Source organism: Rhea pennata, chromosome 7, assembly GCF_028389875.1.
Source record: "Rhea pennata isolate bPtePen1 chromosome 7, bPtePen1.pri, whole genome shotgun sequence".
NCBI lineage: Eukaryota > Metazoa > Chordata > Aves > Rheiformes > Rheidae > Rhea > Rhea pennata.
The window spans coordinates 28,559,402-28,574,495 of NC_084669.1; the positions used below are offsets into that span (position 1 = coordinate 28,559,402).

Genomic DNA, 15,094 nt, shown 5'->3' on the forward strand with positions numbered 1-15,094 from the left:
ACGAGCAACCGGAAAGCGCGTTTGTTACGCGGTGTTGTGGCATGTTACTGGCTGGTGTATCCGAGCAAGTATATTCTTGCACATAATAGATACGTGCTTTTAAGCGCCTGCCGTTAATCACGCTCGCTGCCTGAGCGATAAACTCCCTGCGCTCCTGGACGGCAGCCAGGAGGTTCCCGCTGCCCTCAGCACACCTCAGCGCAGCGCCCGGAGCGCCGTGCTTCTCCGCGGGGCCGGAGCCGGCGAAGTTGCAGCGCGGCGCGAACGGGCGCCGCGGCGGCTCAGCGGGCACCCGGGCACCGTCGCTGCGGCTGCGCGGCGGCGGCGGCGGCGCGGAGCCCGGGGCGCTGCAGGGGGCGCCCGGCGGGCGCGGAGCCTGCGCGGGGCGGGGCCGGCGGCGGCGGCGGCGGCGGCGCGGGCGCGGCGCGCTGTGAGTGCGGGTGCGGGGGGCGGCGCGCCGTGAGTGCGGGCGCGGGCGCGGGCGCGGGCGCGGTGCCGGCCCCGGGGCGCGGGCGCTGCCGGCGGCCGGGCCGGGCCGGGCCGGGCCGGGCCGCGCCGCCGTGCGCTGCGCTGCGCTGCGGTGGCCGCCGGCCTTTGCCCGTCCGCAGCGATGCTTGCGTCGCTGTGGCTCTGCGGCTTGTGCCGTCCTCGCTTCGTCCCGCCCGCGTTGCAGCTCGACCTGAAAGTTAAATTAGGAGCAAGGCACAGGAATCAAAAAAAAAAAAAAAAAAAAAAAAAAACCAAAAAAAACCACTCGATTCGAGCTTGACTCCGGAGCAGTTGCTCCTGGCTGTCAGCAGGAGAGAGCGTTTGCTGCATTGGCCGTGGGGCAGTTGTGTGGCTTTTGGGGGCAGGACTCGTGAACGGTGACTGGCGTTATTAGTGTCCTCGCATAAGGACTTCTGCGGTTTTGTACTTCCATGCTTCCTCCCGTGTGCGTGGTATTTCCAGTTTTCTGATTGAGCAGAGGTTTAAATTTTCCCAGATACAAGATCTAGCTGCTTTTTCCCTCTGAAAACACGTACAGAGTCAGAGGGTTGCCTGAGTTTTGTGCAAGAGCTCTTTGCTTTCCCTTGCTCAGAAGGAAGGGGCAGTTGCAATGTTGGGTTTCTTTAAAACATTTTCAAAAAGAGGCAGATGAGGCGCTTTAACACAAACTTCCTTCATCCTTTCAAAGGAAGGAGTATGGTTTGTTTGCTTGACACAGCAGCTTTCACTTGAGGTAGAGCTGGGCACAATATTGCACAGAGTTAAGTAACGAAACAAATGCAGACTTGGAACAAAACCAGAACAGATGGCTATGGCTTTTGATACAAGGAATGATTCGCTACAGAATTTACAGTTTAGATTTTACAATGACAAAAAAGAAGAAAAAGGGGGGAAAAATCCTTCATGCTCTGAAAACTACTTACATTCATGGCTTCAAAAATGCTAGGAGACTTTTGAACTGGTGTACTGATTTTGGTGTTCGTGGGGTGACTGGGGTTGGGAGGGAGCGCTGAAGGCTCCCTAGTCCCACCTTCACTTAAAGCAGGACCAACTTTGAGGTTAGATCAGGATATTGGATTTCATCATCCTGAAGGGTGTGTAAAGCCTCATCAAACCTTGTGCATGTCACTAAATCATTGTGAATTGTAAATATTCTTTCTAAGAGATTTACAAAGATATTTGTAATCTGATGACTCATTTCGGGGGGGATAGCTCATAAAAAATAATCAGCTCAGGTTGTGTTTTGGGTGTGCAAGTCGGGACAAAGCTCTCGAAGACTTTTAGGCTCAATAAGGAATGTCTTGGGAAAGCTGGAAGAGGGAGGGGAGAGAAGCGAAGGGGAAGCAATGGTCAGAACCACCTGATGGACGGAAATTTCAGACTGGGGGATACATGCTGGTGCCATCCAGTGTGCAAAGGTGCCCACTGACTGCTTCCACTTTTGCTCAACAGCATTTGTAGGAAAAGTATGTAAGTAACTGCGTGTGCTACAGTGGCTTTGATTGACACTCAAAAAAACAGACTTCCCAGCATTTGTTTTGACATAGCTGCGATGTCTCCTGTTTACACTGATAAAATAAATGTTTAAGGATAGCTATCCTTTTAATTACATTTTTTCTCTAGTTGTGGGTAGGAGAGAAATGAGACATCTACAAAAACATGTTTTTATTGATCTTGACATAAAGTGAAGACCACTAAATGACATTTGCAGAAGAATTAAGACTAAGCTTTTTAGTTACTGGTTTGCTGAGTACTGACAAACTATGAAACAACTCACTCCCATCTTGGGCTCTTGTGTCACCACAAAAGGATGTTTTCCCTATTGTTGATCACTTGATTTTTTTTTTTTCATTGCAGCTTATTCTCTGTAAAGAGAAGTGCTCGCTTTTGCTCACTTTTGGAGGTTTGAAGGAGTGGGGATTTTAGCAGAGTTGAGAACTTGTAAATCTGGTAGATCCAAAGAAAATAATGCCCTTTAGTGAAGGGATGTTATCAGTAAAGCTGGTAGCGTAGCATATAAACACTGGGTTAATTCAAACAGCCTTCCAGCAGTACAGCTCTCTAATTTGAAACTTTTCCCCCACATTGTGATGGCTTCTTAATTGTTTCCAGGATTGCGTACATTGTTTTTGCATGCACTGCTGCGGAGGTTAGAAGTAGCATGGAGGAAACACAGGGAAAATATTTATTATAAAAATGTGCATTTCTACAAAAAAAAAAAAAAAAAAAAAAACCCACAGATCTTAAGGTTTGGTGCTGTGTTCTCAGCTTCATGAATGTTTTCCGTAGTCCCTGCTCCTTGTATCTCCTTTCTTGGAGCACAAAGAGGGTAACTATGTGTTTAATTAAAAAAAAAAAAAAAAAAAAAAAAAGTTGACTAATTAAGATACCTTTAAAACAAACCTGCTGTGGATTGGGCAGCTGCCGGTTCACAACGCCCCTGTGGGGAGACCGTGGCACATATTGCTCAAATATGCTGCAAGCCGCGTTCTGACCGCAAGCAAAGGTTGCAGCGCTGGCCCCCTGCCTAGCCCTGCCCCTGGCTGCCAGCGCCGCCGCGCTCGCTGGGCCGCGCTCGCTCGGCTCTCCCGCGGCTCGGCTCGGCTCGGCTCGGCTCGGCTCGGCTCGGCTCGGCTCGGCTCGGCGGGCGCTCCCGCTGCCTCCCGCATGGGCGCAGGTGAGTGCGCACCGACCCAGGCCGTGAGCGCTGACGGGATCCTATGTCGTGTCTTTCCGTGTGGATGTATCGCTTGACGTTTAAAAACTTTGATCAAAAAGCAGTAGTTTGTGTGTTTTAAGGAGGGGTGTGGAGGGTTTGGAGTCTTTTTTTTTTTTTTTTTTTTTTTTTTTTTTTTTTGTGAGCTTCAGGTTGCCTTAATAAACAGCACCTAAAAAGAAATGAAGCTGCTAGTTGCAGACGCTCTGCTGTTCTCTCTTCAGCCTCTTCCCTTGCATTTCAATGAACCAGATGTATCAGGGCTCAGCCTAAGCTGTTAGTGTTTGAATAATCCTGGCTGCTGTTCCGCGCAGGCATCCTTCAGAGCGGCTCGCTGGATGGCGTTTGCTTAGCAGGGGGACTTCAGTACCACTGTGCAGAACTGCTTCTTTCATGCCCCTGCTTATTTAAATAGCAGAACATGCACACTTTTGAGCCATTTTCTGTCACTGAGCAGAAACCAAAGAATCCAGTTAATCACTGACTGGGTAAGGCATGGTTAAACTGAAGAGTCCTGTTGACTAAGCTTAGTGATCTCCTATCAACACTAAAACTGAGTAGGTGTGAAATTAACATTAGAGTGATGCTGGCCTGTGACAATGATAATGATGATGATCATAATAATAAAAAAATATGTGATGTGAGAACTTGCTCATTAACCAGTCAAAACTTTTTGTAGACAAACCAAATGCGCAAGGGATTAATACTTGGTTTTTGCTCCCCCTCCCCCCTTCTTGTAACTAAGAATTAGGAGAAAAACAGGTCTGGATCAGACAAGACTTAAGCCCAAAGAATAGCCGGGTAACGGCTGGAAGTGCTGGGAGGGAACAGGCTATAGCTTTTTAGGTATGCCGAAGGAGATTTTAAGCCTTGACGCAAGGACATTGCTGCATTACAGCACCACATTTTGAGTTACATTGTGGTCATTCCAAACGCTGGAGTCAGGATGGTCTCTGGTATGAGTCAGAAGCAGTTATCAAAAAATTGTCATTAGTATGACTTTGTGTTTGAAAAGTATGTAAGGAAAGCAGATAATAACAAGGAATTTCCCTATGTTACAAATAAGCAGGGAAACTGGCTAGATTCTGTTCTCTTATCTGCATTATGTTTATGTAAACTGACCTTGTTTCCTGTTCAGGTTCTTGGATTATGCATGTTTCTAGATCTAAGATACTGTCATCCCTGGAACTAAATACGGTGCTAGAAGAATAAAACAATCTTTTTTTTTTTTTTTTTTTTAATCTTTTTCCAATTATTTCTGCAGATGTGTAGTTGGTTATATTTGTTCATCAGTAGTATTCTGGAGCTAGTTTCAAGGATGGAACTGGAAAGGAGTTTCCTCCCTGAAAGTCTGGGGCAACAAGGGTCTGAAACAAAAGCTAGGAGTTCTTACTAGTTTTTACTAGTTTTAATTTCTGAATTCTAACAACAACTGGTTGTGGTGATAAAGTGTGTGTGTGTGTCCATGGTTTTTTGCCAGTCATGGTTCAAAAGTTAAATATTTTCCTGTATATATGGAAAAAACACTTTGTCTTGTACAAAAGTATACACAGATGGCAATACCTACCAAAATAGCATATCAAGGAACAGAGTTTTGCAAATGGCTCTGGAAAAAATTCAATTCTTGGTGTTGCTTAACCCCAAAGTTGGGTCACTTTTCAAGTGTACAGCCCTTTTTAACACATAATTGTTGCGTTGTAAATGTACAGTGACTTTTTTTACTGCCAAAACTCCTGTCACTCTTATATCAATTATTGCTCACAGTTGGATCTTGAAATTTGTCCATTATGCAGGGCTAAGCTCGCTTTCCTGCATCCTCATAAGTGATACTACCTCACAGGAATGCGGCTGTCAGCCCTTTCTAGGCTTGTGAAACATGCACAAGGGTCAGGATAGGGGTTTGGGAGCTTTCTCGGGGGAGCATGGCTTGTGTTTAATAAAACTGCTACCGAACTAGAGGCACTAGTGCACAACAAGCAGTATGAGCCAGCACATGCAATAGCTTCCATTGCAGTGTTATTTGTTCTGACTAGTGGGTGTGAGTTTAAGTGGTTTGTTCCTGATGTGATTTCTGCAAGATCTGCTTTAGTAAAAGTGGAAACTTTATAGAAGTTGCTGTCCAGGATATGTCTGCAATGTTAGGTCACTGTGCCTAATGAAATGGTTGAAAGTCTACATTATTTTTGTCTGCAGGGATAAATACTGCTCAGATTTTGGTTCCTTCCTTGTCTTGGCTCTAATGTGGAACTATAAGGGAAAACATTACCTGTTACACTGATACACATTATGAAAAAGAATATATATATAGGAGTCAAAATATCTATGTGTACATACATGTATGTGTGTATATATATACACACACACTTTTAAAAGTTTCTGCAATATATTTGCAGCAATCACTGTGTATTGTAAATTAGAAAAAAGACTTTTACTCTACACTTTTTTTTTTAAAGAAACCAATGTTGTAATTTAATAATTTAAAGTACTGACTAACAAGGAGGTCTTCTTGTTAGAGGCTCTGTATTATATACATATACTTATATCCCCTTTCTCCTCATTGTATTTGAGCACTTAAATCATTAATATTTTTATTAGTCCAGTAGCAGATATCTTGTAATATTCTTGATGTAGGTCAGGAGCAGAACTGGAATGTAATCTACACCTTTTTTTCCAGTTCAGTGCAGAGGTATACAGATCATCTCCAGTCAAACCAACAAAGACCATTTACTGTGTGGATTTAGTTGTTCTAAGCCAGTTCCTCCTCATCTGCTTTCATAAATGTTCAACAGTTAGAGCTGCTTTCTTCTTTTACTTTCCAGAAATGTCCTTCCTGCCTGACATCGGGCTCTTCACTATGGGCATGTGGTCTGTTGGCCTTGGAGCCATTGGTGCAGCTGTAACAGGGATCATCCTTGCTAACACTGACTTGTTTTTGTCCAAGCCAGAAAAGGCTACACTGGAGTTTTTAGAGGAGATAGAGCTAAAAACTTTGGTACCAGGTAAGATTCTGTGCATTTGAGCCCTCATTCTTTGATTGGGTTTATTTAAGAACCTTTGTAAGACTAGGATTGGAAACTCTGAAGAAGAGTGAAGTGTGTTCAGAAGGGTTAAGTTTCCCTACATGAGGGTTACCTATAAGGGAGACAGAATTTCATGCAGACCATACTGTCTGTCTCAAGGATTTTTCTTAGTCTTTCCCAGTTACAGGAAGTAGATGGGTGTCCTTGATAGGAGATGTTTCTGGTAAAGGAAAAGCCATTACAACTGTTATTTCTGGAAGGTCCTTGTTTTAAATAAAAATAGAATACAGTTGTGAAACTTGACACACACCTAGAAGTCAATAAAGCATTTAGTACTCCGTTACGCATATAAAAATTTCTCTGATAGAACTTTATTTGAATGTGGAATTCTCTGCAATGCTTTGTTTTCGTCCTTAAAGCATTAATCACTGTAAGCAAGAGTGGCTGGTATTACTGTTCATGCTGTTTGTCCTGTATAAACAGAACAAAGAACATTCAAGGCTGGTGAACTATGGAAGAAGAATGGTGCAGTGATCATGGCTGTGCGAAGACCTGGATGATTTTTGTGCAGAGAGGTACTTGATGGGTTTGGGGATTAATTAGGAAGAGTTGAGCCCTACTTACATAGTTCCCCTTTAGATAAAGGCAGGGGGTAAATAGAACAGTCATCAAATATATCTGAAGCATCTGAAAGATCTTGTTTCCCAGCCCAAACTGGATTCCAGCTAACAACATATTTAGTTTAAGTTTTCTTTGCAGCTGGCCTAGGTTCTGAGCATTTTCCTACTGAAGGCAATTGGTATCTGATTTTTACATCTGCCAGGAATTTTTACATCTGCCCATAATAATTTGGGATGGAGACTACACAATTCCAATTGGTGGTGAGTCAAGTGAGCTAGTTGTATTCCATATGTTCAAAATAAAACTCTGTGAGCCAGGTAGTTTTTGGTCAAAAGGAGCCCAAAATTGGACTGGCAGAAATCCATCAGACAAAGCTCATCAGCAAAACTCTGCAGAGAGGTGAGCATAAAGTGGAGTCCATCACTCTTCGGATGTTAGATGGGAGGCAGGAATGTAAAGAGTCAGAAGACAAGGAGAATGTGTTACAGAAACTCACTGATTCTTCCCAGTCTCTGCGAAGTGTTACTACTCCATCCCAAGGCAAGTTGGGAAACAAAGTTTGATCCTTAAGTTGGTATTGGGTTTCTTGAGTGTAGGTGGGAAGAGAGACTTAAAATATGATTTGAATGTAAAATATTCCTGGAAACAGCCATAACTTGCACCTTGCCCCCCCCCCCCCTTTTTTTTAGTTACTGGGAAGAATAGCTATTATCTTATTATTCACTACTCTGTAATATTAAATAATTAATACTGCCATCACTTAAGTGATCTGTTCCCATCAGTAATAATACCTTAAGTATGTGTAAAACCCATGGAAGGTGAAAGATTAAACTTCTCTGCTTATTTGAACAGGTATAGCATAGGTAAGAAGAGAATGTGCTACCTACCAGTCTGACTGCCTTCTGGATGCAGTCAGACAGGAATCCAATGATTTTTTTTTTTTTTTTTTTTTTTTTTTTTTAGTGCTAGCTTCCTAAGTAATAGTAAAGAGTCTATTTGAATGAAATATTTCTTTCAGGAAAAAAAACGGAGAGGAAGAAATTTAATTTTTAGGATTTTATTTCTGGTTCAAAACCAAGTATTTAACAGAGACAGTTACTCTGCTGCTCAGCTAGTTATGACAAAGAATTGTTGTGTATTTTAATGGTGAAAATGTTTAAAAAGCTTTTAAAATGTCTAAACTGAAGTTATTGGATTGTTAAATGCTCAAACATTTTCGTGAGTTGACTCTTTCCCCTTATCCAAGGAGTAGTCACCTTTTATTGTCCATTAGTGTTTCTCTGCAGTAGGAGAGCTGCTCCTATCCCAGCTATCACTGGTTCTGAGCGGGTAGAATGCTTCAATACAGGTGACTGAGTATGTCTGTCAATCTGTGGGCAGTAGGTTTTTGTTTTTCCACAAAAGACAAAGTACACTCGGTTCGCACTATCTTACACCTTGGAAAGGATACTGAACTTTGTCTTTATCGAAAGCACCAAGAAAGTATATGTACTTCCCTGGCCACAGTGATGGGGTTGAAAAGTGGCCATTTTACCTCATAGACCACAAAGCTGTTATTGATGGTAGGGAGGTTTCCATTATCCACTGCAAAGGATGTCATAAGTCCTAGTAAAATGACTGCTTTGCACCATTGAAAATCAAGGCCTGTAGATTTAAGAAATATGGAGTCTTTTATCTTTATCTTCTGTATCCTAAATCATCAGATTTCTTTTTTTTTTTTTTCTTTTTTTTTTTTTTTTTAATTACTTAAGATTAGTCCTGTTGAATACAAACTCCTATTTCTCAGTTTGGATCCAGCCATGTAGTGATCCAGTACTCTAGCCATTGTGAAAATGCTGTGGACTTGTCAGATATTGTAGGTGAAACTAAGCTCAAGCAGTCTAATGTAGCAGAAGAACCACAATTGACTTGTGAAAGGGACAAACTGAGCTGGGAATTGTTCTTTTGTGTTGTGCCTGCCTTCGTGGAGAAAGTAAATATTCTGCTAGGGTATTCTGCTAGTAAGTATTCTGCTTGTTTGTTTTTTACAAAAGCAAGAAAAACAAACAGTTTCACTTGACTAGATGAAAGGGTCAGAGCCCTCTTTTACCAATCTTAATGAGAAAGCAAGTAACTGTACAGCTGTTACTGTGTGCAAGAATTTGCCCACCAAAAGAGATTGCTTTGCTTTCTGTTACTGTATCATTTTAAAATAGCAGTAAAGAAAAACAAGTTAGATGTAGTCTCAGGATGCTCTTTGAAGTATGATCTCTTGAGGATTTTAAATGCAAGTGTGCTCTTCCTTCATTCCTGCTTTCTCTCCTCCTAAAAGCCAAGAGAGAAGACACAAACACTCCCTTCCCTCACTGCCCCATCAAACTGCTGGAATGCCTTTTTCCAAAAGGCTAATCAAGGTTAGATGGTATCCCTGTCTCTGGAGAGCTTTCTGGTCTTACAGAGGACCCACAGCACTAGCCTGTAGCACCCTTTCCCAGACATGTAGGCTGTCACAATACATTTTTTTTTCTAATTGATTATTAGAGTTCTGAACTATAAAAAAAATCCAGGATAAAATTGCAGTTAAAACCTATTAAAGAAGATCATAAAGCATTTTTTTCAGGGAAAACCAAAAATAATTAGCAGATATGACATAAGCAGAAAGGAAAGGAAAGATCTAATAAGCTATGAGCCTTGAAGACTCTCATTTTCACTACTCACTGGTTGCTTATGATGCTGATTCATCCTTTTCTGTTTCCTCTAGAAAAGATCATCAGTATTGGAATCCTTCTTTTACCTTTTTCACCTATTGATGTCTTTTTCTAATATCTTTTCTCTTACTCGTTAGCCCTGTGTGTGTGCTACTGTTACTCAGCAAATTTTAGATACCTAGCAAGCCTTTGTTAAGGCATTTTTTTCAGTTATCTGACTGGGAGCATTCATGTAAACTGTGTCCTTTTTTGTGTGTCTGTGGAGTTCTTTGTGGGAATTTCATCCAGAAAAAGTGACCTGTCTCTATATAAGGTGAGAAGAAACACATTTACCATGGACACTCTTTGATTTTTTGGAAATTTCACAGGCCTCTTGCTCTGTACAAACTGGGTCAGTTATGTTTCCTTCAGGAGAACAAAAAAGTGAACAGCTGAATGGTGATGCTTTGTATGCATACACACCAGAAAAGCTGTATTGTTTCTGGGATACAGAAGATGTGTAAAGAAATTCTTTGATCATTTTCACTGAGCGAGCTTGGAAGGGAAATGCATCTTCAGTCCTTTATCTATTCTAAATTTGTGTAGCGTGCTCTGGCATAGAGCCCTCAAAGTGCTTTCAAAGAAGGCTAATAAGGATGCATTTCTACTTGGAAAAAAAGGATGTGAAATTCTGGCCTGGCAAAATTAAATGATATGCAGGCAGTATCTTTCATTGTCTTGTAAACACTTAAAAGCTGTTGAAGTCCCAGCACAGGCAAGGTAAATCTAAAGCTTTGAATTAAAACTACGTTTTCTCCAGGATTTTACTAGTATCAAGTAAATGCTCAAAAATTCTTCTTCCTCTTTGCCTAGTGAAGACAATTCTAGAAACAGAGCTAGCTTGAGTATCTGATTTACAGACCTATTTCTGTTTTGCACCTCAAACTAGAATTTACATATATTTCTGACACTCAGAAATTCAAGATGAAGCTTGTTAACCTCTATTCATTGCCTGAAATGTTTTAGGGTTTTGTTTTTTCTTTTTTTCCCCTTTCTTAGGAGGCTTCTGAGCTTTCCTCTCTAAAACCTCAGCTGTCCAAGCTGGGTGTCCCTCTTTATGCTGTTGTGAAAGAGAAGATAGGGACTGAAGTGGAGGATTTTCAGCATTATTTCAAAGGAGAAATCTTTCTGGATGAAAAGGTATAATGAAGTCAGTCTTTTATCTCTTTTTGTTTAAAAAAAAAAAAAAAAGCTTACAGATGTTCTCTTTAAAGAGCTTCTATTAGTATAGATAGAGTGTGGTCTGAATAGAAAAGGATTTAGTAACATTGTAGTTTAGTAAGTTAATAAGCTTTGCTTTTCTATATATATCATACTCAGCTTACAAGCTGTTCTCTAGCTGTGTGTTGATAACATGTTGTTGCAGGATTATTCTTCCCCTCCCCTTTAATAGGTAAACAGTATGTCCTCTTAATATTTATTCCTTGCTTCCACTGGCTGTGTGACTTGCTGATGCTTATGATGTGTAAGCCAAGGTCTAAAGATGGAATGCATAATTAATTCATCATGTACAGCCCAAATTGCAGTGATTGTGGCTTGTCCCAGCACACAGGCATATGCTGTACTGCCAGTCTCATGTCCTACAAAACCTTGGGTCTGCTTCACTCCTGAAATCAGAAGGGAGGTTTAGAAATTGTTCGTCATCTGAAAGAAGAGGAATATCTAATATTCAACTAATATTCAAAAGCAACTGGAAAGAACTTTTGTTTTCCTTCCCCACACGTTTGAAAGAAGTAGGACGACTTAAAAAAAAAAAAAAAAAGGAAAAAAAAAAGGGCTGATAGTTGCAAGACTTGGCACCACAGTATCTCTTTACCAGCATTTTTACTGCCATGCCATTCTTCAGCAAAGCCATTTATACCAAAGCACCTTTGTTATCAGCAGCATGGATGTAGATGTATACAATACTAAGATACCTGTGGATTGGTTGAAAAAAACGTATGAATGGTGGCAATAACGTCAGTGTAGAAAGTAAGGCTCTGGCTGTGTGGAAAGTAAGTTATGCTGTAATGTGTAACAGAGATCAGTTCAGGTGCAGTTTATTTTCAGCTCTCTGCCTATTCAGCTTTTCTGTGTTGGAACCCTTCTTGGATATAGGTTTGGATGGTTGAATTTAATTTGGGAGGAAAAGTTCTTTTAATTTGCTTTGCTTGTTTGTTTGCTTGCTAAGATTTTTTTCTTTCACTGCAGAAAAGCTTCTATGGTCCTCGCAGACGAAAAATGATGATGTCAGGCTTCTTCCGCTTTGGAGTGTGGCAGAATTTCTTTCGTGCTTGGAAAAATGGATTTAGTGGTAACCTGGAAGGAGAAGGATTCACGCTGGGAGGAGTGTATGTGATTGGGGCAGAAAGACAGGTACTGCAGGCCTTTTAGAAGGCTTTCATGTTTCCTGAGAGACTAAAGGCTTTTTTTGTGGAGTTGTTCAGTTGATGATCATTTGAACTCCTTCTGCTGTGCAGAGACTAGGATCAGTGTATGAATTTCCTTCTTTTTGTCTCTGATTAGGGTGTTCTACTGGAGCATCGTGAGAAGGAATTTGGAGACAAAGTCAGCCTTCCCTCTGTTCTTGAAGCTGCTGAGAAGATAAAACCACAAGCTTCATAAGCTTAAAAATAGTTGCACATGTTTCTGATCACAGCTTGAAATGTAGAATGTATCTGTTTCTTGAGCATGCAGTTTAATTGCTTCTTAACTATTTAGTGATCAATGCAGTGGAAAGATTCTCCATCAAATGTAATAATTAATGAAAGGAAAACCCTTCTGAATTTTTTTGTTATTTTATCACCCTTCAGGTGGTCAGAGTTTCAACTTGTCTTTTGGATCTGACTGTATTAATGAAAGGCTGGGTCTAAAATCTGACGTAGCCTAGATGTTTTCAGTCAGAGACGGTCAGTTGAAACCTGTCTATCTAGGGGAGCAAAACCCTGCTAAGGCTGGAGTAACCAAGTATTAACTGAGGTTGAAGGATAATAAAAATGTATGTAAGTGAAATGTTGTCACTTTTCACTTGTTCGTGAACGTGTAAACACATCTGTGTCTCTAGGAAACTAAGTTCTGTCAGCCTAGATTATTCTGAGATTCTGCATTTGAGACATTGCCACTGTTATCAACTCAGTAAGTTTCCTGGTAGTTAACTTCTAGCTCTGGGTCTTTCAGTTCTTTGTGTGATTCTCTGTAAGGAAGATTAAAGACATCTAATGTTGACTCTCAAAGTTAATTGTGATATCAGGGCAAGTTCCTTCTTGTAGTTAAGATTCTAAAAGCAAAGGGAACAATATGAGAGAGCACATGAGGTAGTGTTTCCATCCTAGCTTAATTTCTGTAATAGAATGGCTGGGGTGTTGCTTCTAGAAACAGATGAAGTATTGCACAATAGATCCTTGAGAACAATTACTAGACATAGCCAGATAAATACTTAGATTGAAGGGTTAAAATTGTTAGTAAAAACATTCGAGGACAGCTTGAGTTTTCCAGATGTGCTGACATTTCAAAGTCTAAACACAATGTTAAAATTGTTCCTGTTAAATTGGGGCAGATTATCAAGTGACCCAGCAGACCCGTCAGCAGCTGAAGTATATAAAAGGCTAGGTATCTTCGGAAAAAATGTTTGGGCTAGAATACATTAAGCTAACAAAACACTTAAAGGGTAGAATTCGTGTGTCCTGGCAGGAGGTCAGACTAAACAGCCATTCTGCTCTCTTCTGGGTTTAAAATCTGTAAAATCATGCTATATCAATGGTATTATCTGCAGAGATATTTTGCACCTCTGAAACTGATAATATGTCTATTTGTGTGCGCTAGTGTCTATCCATTCTGGACTACACTACACTACAATTGACTGTTATTCTAGTTGAATTTTCTGGTAGAAAATTCTTCTAGTAGAAACTTCAACTAGGTGCTTGTGCATCTTGGCTCAAATACACTGATTCTCTTGGTTAGTTTAGCTACTTGAAACTTAAAAGTACCCTGGTGTTGTATAAAGGTTTCTGATGTGACAAACAATATAAACAGCAAGAACACATTGCATTGCTGTGCAGATGCAAATACCGAGACTATTTTCTCTGTTGGGGAGGTATGCCATTTTAATGAGAGTAGCACAGTAAAATTTACATTTTTCTTCCCTCTGTTTGCAGTCATTCCTTTTTTGAAAAAGGTGGGAAGGAGGAAGGGTGTTTAGAAAGGCTAAAGGAAGGGGATTGAGTCCGTCTTGTGAGGTTTTGTTCTGATTTCCCCAGGTGAGAAATCTTAAATCAGCTATGGTCTCTCAAAATCTTTGAGCTAAATGCAGAAAGTTAGTATGGCATTCCTATGGTGTCTGGTGCTTGTACTGGTGTCCAGAAAAGCTACTGGGTGCTCAGAGATAAAATAATGCCTGAGTGGAGGTGGACTTCCTTGAATGGGATCCAGAAAAGGAGTTCACTCCAGGAAACTTTGTCTGAGGGCTTTTTGTCCTGAATTCTATAACTGAAAGGAAATGCTCGCATTATGAGTCCTTGCCTGATGACAGGCACCTAAAACTCTTCCTCTACAAACCTATAAATGTGAAGTATTACGTAAAAGGCTGCTTGTCTACAGTTGGCGTATTGTTACCTGGAGTGCAAGTGGAGGGAAACAAAAGAGGTGCTGAAAGAAATGTCTGAGAGCTACTGTTTCTTACAGTTGCAAGCTGCTATTAAAATCTCATTTCTAATAGGAGAAGACTTCTGCATCACAGCTCTTGCTGAGTTTTGAGTTTTCTTTCTAGGGGGACCTGGAAGGCTTTGACACTTGCAGAAGACAGCTCTTGCACAAAGACATGCCAAAAAAAAAAAAAAAAAGATACTGATCTCAGAGAAACCTGCGTTTGTGGCCTTGTTTCAAGGGCTGTTTATGCATTTCACATAAACATGAAATGTGAAATGCAGAAACAGTCCTTGGAGTATAGGATGGAAGCCACATAAATTCTAAAATATTTAAGATAAAGTGAAGTGCCTTTAGAACTTAATAAACCTCGAAAGCATCCCCTTCAGAGGAGGGTTTTTGGCATTACAGTTTTGTCTGTGTGCAATTGTCTTCCATTCGGTCTGACAGAATTGGCCCCTGGTTCTTTTAAGTCAGACTGCTGAAGGTCTAAGGTGCCAGGGCACTTGAAGAGATAATGCTTCTGTCAAATGTTTTGTAATCCTGGAAATAGAGCGAGGAAGCTTTTGTGTCCAGCATGTTAATGCTCCAACAAGGTAAAATGTACCTCTAGTGTAAAAACATTTTTAAAAAGCCCATGAATTCCTTTTGTGCCTGGTTTATTAAACTATTCAGGGAGACACACTGGGACTTCTCTGTGCTCTGTCAGTTTCAGCAGTGGCACGTATATGGTAACCACGTGAGACCTCTGGACTGGCAGAGCGTGTTTCGAGACTGTTAACAGTGACAGTTCATGTATACAGTTAGTGGAAGAGTGTATTTCTTCTCGATTCTGGAATTACATAACTCAGATTTGAAAGTTTTGTTACTGTGCAGAAATCAACTCAAAATTCAGAGCCACA

The 15,094-nt window shown here is 41.0% G+C and overlaps 1 protein-coding gene across 2 annotated transcripts; it reads left to right on the forward strand.

The window, feature by feature from the left end:
• The first annotated feature begins 384 nt into the window (after positions 1-384).
• PRXL2A (peroxiredoxin like 2A) lies at positions 385-13,692 on the forward strand. Of its 2 annotated transcripts, none has more exons than XM_062579869.1 (6): positions 385-430; positions 6,025-6,204; positions 6,709-6,800; positions 10,572-10,712; positions 11,763-11,927; positions 12,078-13,692. In XM_062579869.1, the coding sequence occupies exons 2-6, from the start codon at positions 6,027-6,029 to the stop codon at positions 12,174-12,176; spliced, it is 675 nt and encodes a 224-aa protein (XP_062435853.1). In that variant the 5' UTR covers positions 385-430; positions 6,025-6,026; the 3' UTR covers positions 12,177-13,692. The 2 variants fall into 2 exon arrangements, with proteins under 2 accessions (XP_062435853.1, XP_062435851.1); XM_062579867.1 differs by lacking the exon at positions 385-430 and adding an exon at positions 3,109-3,166.
• Positions 13,693-15,094: the final 1,402 nt, after the last annotated feature.